Below are 8,894 nucleotides of genomic sequence, written 5' to 3'. Positions count from 1 at the left end.
ATGCGCTGGGTTGTCGGGGTTGATATCGAGCGGCCGGCGCTGGCACTCCTTCGCGACCAGCGCACCAGCATGTTGAAGATGTCCAGCTCGGAGCCGACGTTCGTAGTTCTGCCAACGTCGCGAGGGTCACGGGTCAGCAGGGTTAGGTTGGGCAGGGTCATCGCGGCGACAGTGGCGCGCCGGGGGGCTGGGGCGGGGGAGTGCCAGGTCTCAGCGGGGGCAGTGGGGCGCCAGGCCACGGGCGGGGGGGTGGGCGCGCCAGGCTCAGCGGGGGCAGTGGGCGCGCCAGGCCCCAGCGGGGGCAGTGGGCGCGAGGGCCCAGCGGGGCAGTGGGCGCGCCTGCCCCAGCGGGGGCAGTGGGCGCGCCAGGCCTCTGCCGGGGCAGTGGGCGCGCCAGGACCCAGGGGGGCAGTGGGTGCGCCAGGCCTCTGCGGGGCAACGGACAAGCCGGGCGTCTCAATCGCAAACGTGAGTCGTTCCAAGGACTGTGAGGCGCGAGCTCACGGCGCATTAGGCTCTAGGACGTGCTATAGATTATCTGTCTGTCATAATGCAGTGTCGGTGAGATTACCGATAACCGGTCGTTATATGGCTCGGCGAACTCGCGAGGCACATCCTTTCACGCATGTCGCCACCACCACGTCAAAACAGGAGCACTGGCAGCCCCGGTAATTGTCCACGCGTCTCTTGCTCGTCGGTCACTCCCGCTTGAGCACTCTCGGCGGCAGATCCTCGATAATGGACGTCCCGCGTCCGCCAGCTATTCACGGAGCTGACTCCAGTTTAATTTTTTTGTGCACTCTGAAGCGAGTGCACGAGACAGATACTCCGCGTGTGCGCCTGACAGCTGTCGTGCCGCGAACTTCGCAGCTCGCAGATGCGCGCGGCTCGCGGCGGGCCTCACCTGCTCCAGGATGGCGATCAGCGACGCGTGCTCCACGTCCTCGATGGCCGATGTGCCGATCACTTTCGCCGTCTGCTGCGTAATGATCTGCGACAGGCGGGCGTCTGTGACCAGGCTGCAGCCGATCGCCGACAGATCGAGTCTGCCGATACTGTCAGAGAGCCGCGATAACCGGCAAATGGCGCAGGCGATGTCTAACTAGATAGATCCTGGATCCGGATCGCCAGTGCAGCGCTCAGTGGACGTTATACGACTACATCTAAAACGGCCGCCGTCTACCCGGGTATGCGCTTGCACATAACAACTTCTTCGATGCTACTATCTATATAAATCACATATATGTATATAGCTATATATATGTATACATATATATAGGTATATATGTATACATATACAAAACACACACACGCACGCACGCACGCACGCACGCACGCACGCACGCACGCACGCACGCACACACACACACACACACACCACACACACACACCACACACACACACACACACACACACACACACACACACACACACACACACACACACACACACACACACACACACACACAGAGATATATTATAATATATATATATATAATATATATATAATATATATATATATACATGTGGCGCTCAGTTCCTCCGGCTTGTCACACACGTCATATATACTTGGTTTCACCTGTGCTTTGTGGCAAACAGCCTGCATAACACACAGTCATGGGTCAGATCGAAAACAAATACAAAACACGCTGGAAATGACACGTAAGTTGTCGGGCGGCTCACGATAACCACTGAAAATGATTCCTGATATAAAGCTTTGGATCCCACTGCATGAGAACAAACGGTTACCAACCACTCTTTAGGTCGTCCTTTCCTAGGCGCGACGTTCCATATGCCTATGAAATCTCCACACTGTTCCGAAAGGCGCCACAAGGCCACAGAAACCCCCGACCAAACACAACTCCTGCGGGGCTAACACCTTTGATGTTCACTCACTTTCAAACATTTCTCCATGAGCACCGGCTCCTCGAACAGCTTGGCGAACTCGTACGCGCGACACACGTTGTGGGGTGCGAGGTCCTTCCACAGGAACTTGGTGCAGTGCTCCACCAGGTGTGGCAGCATGTACTTCTTGGCGGCATAGCAGATCTCGCAGGCCTGGTCAAACGACTGGAGGTTGATCTGGTCCGAGTAGATATATCTGCAGGCCGCAACGGGCAGTTTCAGGTGGCCAGGCAAGCCATGTGCATTGTGCTCCATGGCTGTTGGTTGTTGAAGAGGTTCTGAAAGCTTGCGCAGAGGCCTATCCCTGCTTACGAAATACGTGACAGATGACAGCACACAATCATGCATATGTTAAAGCATATCCGACACCCATTTCCAGCGCTGCTGGAACTAGTCCGCTGCGTCATTTGAGATCGCACGCTGCAAGAAGTGAGGCGCGTCAACGAAACAATGTCGAGCCAACTAGTCCCTCGATCTGTATAATAAAAACACACAAGACATGAGGAATGTGGCGTTGCATGGGGACGGTGGTGGCTGAGAAGAGCGGGCAGTCGACCCGACCAGACGCGACAGCCGATCAGCTGAAAGCTTTTTTCGATGGGCAACTAAAACATAGCTATCACTTCGACACTCGTCCAAATCTACGCAGCTTGCCGGACGTCAACGCAACACTGTGTGACGCTGCATCGCGGCCATGTGCGGAGGTAGGAACCTGGGAGCCGTCTTTGACAGCGCCCTGGGATTCCCACGTGTCTGAGCTCAGCCGCCGGTGCGTGGGCGTGCTGATAGGCCTGTCCCATGCGCGGCACTGCCTTCCAGATGGCGTTATACAAACTCTACTGACAGCGATGGTGCCCACGCAGGTCGGACGCTGTCTCAAGGTTTAAGGCAACGGCACACCGAAAATTTTTGATACAATCCAAAAGATTCTAAATTTCGTTGCCACAGTATTTTCTGGCCGACGTAAATTTTACCTGTGTCTGCCCTCCATGTGTCGGTTCGACGAATGTCGCCTCTACATACGGCAGCACTTCAGTAAGTAACCCTGGCTTGTAAGGTGCTGCTACACAGCAAGCCCGATATGCTGAGAAACTTGCTCACGTTAAGCCGTGACGCACGTGCGCGACCCACTCGGCAGGATAGGCTCCTACAACGCCCTGGGCCAAAAACCGAGGTCGGTAGGAGACGTTTTGGGTACCACGCCCCAGCACTGTATAATGGACTGCGATGTCACACAACCAGCACAGCAGCGTTGTGTACGCGCGGCGAAATGCACATGTTGAGCCCTCATGCTATGGTAGCCGGCACCTGGGTGTTCGTGTGCTATCTGGTTTCTTCCTGCATATTTCTATACCTTATACTTTAAATACTTGGCTGTGATAGTCACGCCTCATTGCCCATGTGATCAGCCTACCTCAACCCTTCCAGAACTCCCCCACAAGTACTGTGCGCCTCCACAGCCCTGTGGAAGTAATACATACATATACATCTCAAATACTCCAACTAGATCCATCCTGTTTTCCTGTGTGATGGTGCAAATGCATCAGCTGATTTCAAGGCAATACTGGGAAATGCAGACTGACCCATCTAGTAACAAACTTCCTTTACTAGGGGTGAGAGCCAGCCAGCAGGTGTCACCATCACTGGCCAGCGACCAGCCACTCACAGCATCAGACTGCGGAAGGCATCTGGGCTGACGTCCAGCACCTTGATGGGCGCCTTCTCAGCCATGCCGCCAAACAGCATTGCCTCGAACACAGGACTGGCCATCGTCAGCACCAGGCGGTGTGCCTGAAACACCTGGGTTAAGCAGGGCCATCAACTGACAGCAATGTGGGTCATTTGTGGCATGAACACACGCACGCACACACGCACACACACACGCACGCACGCATGCACATGCAGATTTGGATATCTAACATGACGAAAGTCTGGCACTGTACTTGTATCCAAACACGCCATTCTGAAGCTGTTAGTTCCTTCTTCCTGCCTGCAGGAGTACAGGCAAGAGAATGGGGAGGCAAATGGTTGGGATTGGACATACATGTGGAGTGGGGCTAAGGGTAGGGGTAGACGTAGAAGTCGAACTAGAAGTCAAAGTAGAAGTAGAGGTAGAAGTAAAGTACAAGTAAAGTTCAAGTAGGGGTGGGTTAGGTGAGGTGAGGGAGGTGAGGTGAGGTGAGGTGAGGTGAGGTGAGGTGAGGTAAGGTGAGGCAAGGCGAGATGAGAGGTGTAGGTATACATTGCTACCTAATGTTAGACAAAAAATCATTGTACACCATTCGTGTTTAAGGCGGAACATATCGTGAATAATCTTAAAACAGGTAGATTCATGCTCCTAACTTCAAATTTACGATAGCGAGCTCCGTGCGCCACAGCACCCCACCGCCTCGACTCCCCAGCGCTGTTTCTGCGTTGCCGTTGCGTAATTACAATATTTCTGCTCATCAAGAACCATAACAAATGTATGGGACCAAGGTAACAATAATAATGCAATAAAAACATTTCTTATCGCATCTAAGTGTGTTTATGAAACAGACAGGCCGGAATAGTCCAGAACATAGCCTACACTAACCTACTGACCTGACCTGACCTGACCTGACCTGACCAACCTAACCTAACCTAACCTAACCTAACCTAACCTAACCTAACCTAACCTAACCTAACCTAACCTAACCTACAAACCTAACCTAACCTAACCAAACCTAACCTAACCTAACCTAACCTAACCTAACCTAACCTAACCCCCACCCTATCCCCTTCAACCCAGTGTCCCATTGGCATCCATGTTCCATGCCATATATATGTACCATATTAAGAAGTTTTGTTTAGCCACCCCCATCCCATTTTGCTTTTCATTCCCACGCCAAAATGTCATATTTCCCCACCATGTTGACCAAGCTACAAACAATATGAAAGACTCCTTGGATATGCAAGGAACAAATTTTATTGAATTACTGCTGCCATGGCCTCATACATTTCTATGGTTCTTGATGGGCAGTAATGTTGTGATCACGCAGGAATGAATGTTGCGATCATGCGTAGAAATGGTGCCGGGGTCGTGGTCAATGTGTGTTTATGCTCAGATGTTCACTATCATAGTTATTTCAGTTCCAACGTAAGAGCTTAGATGACCCGCCTTATGATTAATTATGATATGTTCTGCCTTAAAAATGATGATTGATGTACAATGCTCTTTCTTAACATGAGGTAGCAATGCATACCCTGACCAGATGAGGTTAGGTGAGGTTAGGTAAAGTTAGGTCAGGTTAATTTAGATTAAATCTCAGGAAATTGCTGCCCTTGTCAGGACAGTGATACCATTTGTTATTATGGTGTTCAACAAAAAATCCTGCCCTGTCAGTGCACATCCTGCAACATGAGGTAGCAACAAGGTGTGACTGTGGCATCACCTTATTTCTGAATGTGTGGTGTTGCTATTTTTTTCTTCCCATTACTATTATTATGCAGTAGTTTGAGAAACCAAGACATGGTATGCTGACACATGAGTGTACATACTGTAAGCAACATTGCAGTAATTATCCTCACCAATTCTGCCCATAAGCTCTTGCTTCAATCATGACGGTATCAACAAGTTCCAAAACAGTGTGATTCCTAAGGTACGCTCATCCCTATCCTAAATCACATGTGCATATTGGTGCTGCATGCAGTGAAATTCACATGAGGAAAACTCACCTGCTGATTTGATTCCATCCCAACAATAAATTCACAGTCATGCCATTGCCCGGATTCAAACAGGAACAGGCAACGCTCATTTAAGGTCTTCTTGGTAATTTGCCAGTCTGTCATTATGTTGAGGCAGTACGTGCCAGGTAATTTCTGAAAGACAGCAGTACACTGAAAGTATAGCAGTGACAGAAAGGTTTTTAGTGACACCAGCACAAAGCATGGTGCCAAGAAAAGTGCACCAACCATCCCTGGGAATCATGGGTTGTAACCAAATATTCAATATTAACATAGTGCAGTCACTTTGATGTTATTTCATCCTACATGGACAAAGCACAAGACCCAAGAAATCCAAGTTTCCAACCGAGTCCCAGACCCCGACCCACCAGCACAGGTCACATCCACGGGCATTCGTGCGCTCCCAAAGGTCACTAGCCACGTATTCACTCCCTCAATTACCTCGGCACCAGCTGCGCACCGCAGAACACTTACCAAAGCTTTGAACAATCAAGCACCACACAAATTTCGATAACCACCGAGAACTGTAAACAAGGAAATAGTGGCGCATCATAGCGCCAGAATAACTGATATGAATGATGCTACCAATTAGCTCCATATGAAGGAGTTATGTTATTCAACCGTCAGAAGAAGTTATATCTGCGATCAGACGACTCAGATGACCAACCTTAGTTTGGTCAGGGCCGTGGGCAAATATGCATTTCGCGTTCACAGTTTTTCGACCAATCACTCATCTGTCCGAATCTATCCGTGTAAGGTAGGCAATAAAGTTAGATCCAGCCCAGCCAGACTCATTTGCTAGTCCACCCAGCCCTCGTAGGGGCTCAAGTCCGACCATGAGGACGGCGTTTTGTAGAAAGGTTCCTCTCCCGCCTTAGCATTTCATCGCGGACCCCCGGCCGGGCCGATACGGGCAGGTTGAGTTGACATGACAGGTGCCCCACTACTCCAGATGGCCCTTTCCGAATTTTTATGGTGGACCGCGGCGAGCCACAGCCGGGCTGATTGCACAGGGCCTGGCCGGGCACAGCCGGCCACATGCCGGACCATTGTCCGGGTATCGGTGTATCGGAGCCCAGCGCCTGGGCAGGCGCTGGGCTCCAGGTGAGGCCCTGCCTGTCCCAAACTGGTGGAAACGGTGTATATCTGCTGGGTGCAAGTCCGTGTCAGGCATGGGCTCAACAAAAACTGCGCAGCAGAGCCGTGAATATTGGACTGAACAAGGACGCCAGCAGGGTTGAAAGGGCGCCAGCTGGGCTCTGGCTACGCAAAGCCAGGCTTCCCAGGTGGGGATTAGCGTGTTTTTGTCCATATCACTCAAGGCAATATGGCCCATGCAGTGCACTGCCCATACCCATGCCAACATTTTTGGTAACGGGTAAGGCCAAACTTGCGGTTCAGGTTTTGAGCCCTAAGCTCATCAGTTTCACCTGATATGCCAAAGTGTAGGCTGTTTAAAAAAGAAAGTCACGAGTTTAAGCCTCTAGCAATGTGCTGCTTAAGTTTGGACGTCTGTGTCAGTTTGGACTCCTGCCCTACAGGCTTGAAATTGGTCCACACCTAATACTCCACGTCTTTTTTTGTTGCTGCTTTTATGAATGGGTCACAGAATACTTGAAAAGATGCCCAGTGTTTTGTTGATTTTGGAAAGCACGGCGGCGCTTGAACATGCTAAATTGCATTGCATGAACTCAGCCATTTCAATCAACCGCTTCGTGTTAAAACAACCTCTGTAAAACAGATGTAGTTTTGATACGAAACGATAGATATAGATAGGTATTGAGGATTCAGTGAACGTAGATTGTAGATTGGAACGGGATCAAAGTGGTATATTGACATTGCCAAGCCACATTCGTCGGGAATGTTCAACTGCCATTTGGAATTGAAGGAGTGTGGGGGGAGCCCACGAACCTTGTCCATCCTATTTCGGGGCGCATTTCTTCATGAATTTTGTTCACGTTACTCTGCGGCCATAATTGGACTTGATATGGGGAAGAAGGGCTGGCGCCTCCGTTTGTGCGCGCGTATATATATATATATATATATATATATATTATTATATGCTTGTGTGTGGTGTGTGTGTGTGTGTTTGTGTGTGTGTGTGTGTGTGTTGTGTGTGTGTTGTGTGTGTGTGTGTGTGTGTTTGAGCTTAAAGTCATTATTGAGTGAATGAACTTAAGTAAAAACGTAATATTGGTTAAATGGAGTTATGGTGCTACAAAACAATTGTATTGACGTTATTCTATATTACCAGCTGCGCTGATCCCGAAGAGCCCATCTCTCCAGGATGACATGGGACAGCAGATGGGTGTTTGTATTTGAGTAATTTTTCGTTACAGATGTCTCATAGTTTCTAAATATTTTGGGATACTGACTTTACATCCTGTTTCTGGGCTAAGGACGAAACATTTTTGAAGAAGAATCTGCCACTATTTGGCCACAGCACCTATCTTGTTGGTATAGTTCCGATTGCCCCCCCCCCCCCCCCCCCTCCCGCTCTCCTCTTTGCAATTCTTTCCCCTTACATGGCAGCCAGGCTGCGATATGTAAGACAGAAAGCCAGTGACGGTCAGCCGGCCAGACAAGGCGTCTGAGCGCACAGGCCGTGCCGGGAGGATGGCATCGAGCCTGGACGAAAACAAACATTATTAAGGCGAGACGTCCTGCCCAAAACGCAGGATGTGGCCCGGGATAGCTGCTCACCACGCCCCAAGTGTTAAAAGCATGTCCGGAGCGGGAGGCCGCCGGGGAGCGGAGCATCCGGCGGAGTGGCGTCCCTCGCCGCTCGCGTGGCCGCCGCGCCGAGTTCGACGAACGCCTGCGGACGACCAACAAAGACCCGCGCAGAGCCGAGCAGCAGACCAGAGCCGAACCAGCTGATACCACCACCCGCCGCCGGCAGGTTCGGAGTCGGAGTCCGAGCCTGAGTCGAGATCGAGCCCCGGTCAATCGGAAAAAGCCCATGCGAGACGGCAAGCGAGGAATGAACTTGGACAAATGAACCGTAATCAGGTTATGTATTCAGACTGTGACGAGCAGTGTCTGTTAAATTTGCAACGTCCACGAGTCTTTACGTAACATTAGGGTCGAATGACAGAAATTGCTACTTGGAAACGTAGCACTTAATTGCAGCACGTAAATTGTGTATGTAAATACGGCTTGAATCGTATATGTCGAGCTGAGGCAATTGCATAAACAGCCCAACTATTTACGGAAAATTGCGCCTGGAATGACGAACTCATTTTATGCGGAACCCAGCTGTTTGTTCCTCGCGATGCGTACAT

General features: G+C 50.5%; 1 protein-coding gene across 1 annotated transcript; it reads right to left on the bottom strand.

Moving 5' to 3' along the window:
- Window positions 1-157: 157 nt before the first annotated feature.
- On the bottom strand, window positions 158-5,667 carry LOC119105348 (BTB/POZ domain-containing protein 2-like). Its single transcript, XM_037228816.1, has 5 exons — window positions 5,602-5,667; window positions 3,572-3,705; window positions 1,897-2,101; window positions 905-991; window positions 158-187 (listed from the first exon to the last, which is right to left on the bottom strand). The coding sequence occupies exons 1-5, from the start codon at window positions 5,617-5,619 to the stop codon at window positions 158-160; spliced, it is 474 nt and encodes a 157-aa protein (XP_037084711.1). The 5' UTR covers window positions 5,620-5,667.
- Window positions 5,668-8,894: the final 3,227 nt, after the last annotated feature.

The sequence above is a fragment of the Pollicipes pollicipes genome, unplaced genomic scaffold (assembly GCF_011947565.3).
Source record: "Pollicipes pollicipes isolate AB1234 unplaced genomic scaffold, Ppol_2.1 Scaffold_6138;HRSCAF=7277_pilon_pilon_pilon, whole genome shotgun sequence".
In the NCBI taxonomy this organism is placed as follows: Eukaryota; Metazoa; Arthropoda; class Thecostraca; order Pollicipedomorpha; family Pollicipedidae; genus Pollicipes; species Pollicipes pollicipes.
Note: the sequence above shows the minus strand (reverse complement) of the source record. Positions and strands in the feature narration are given on the sequence as shown.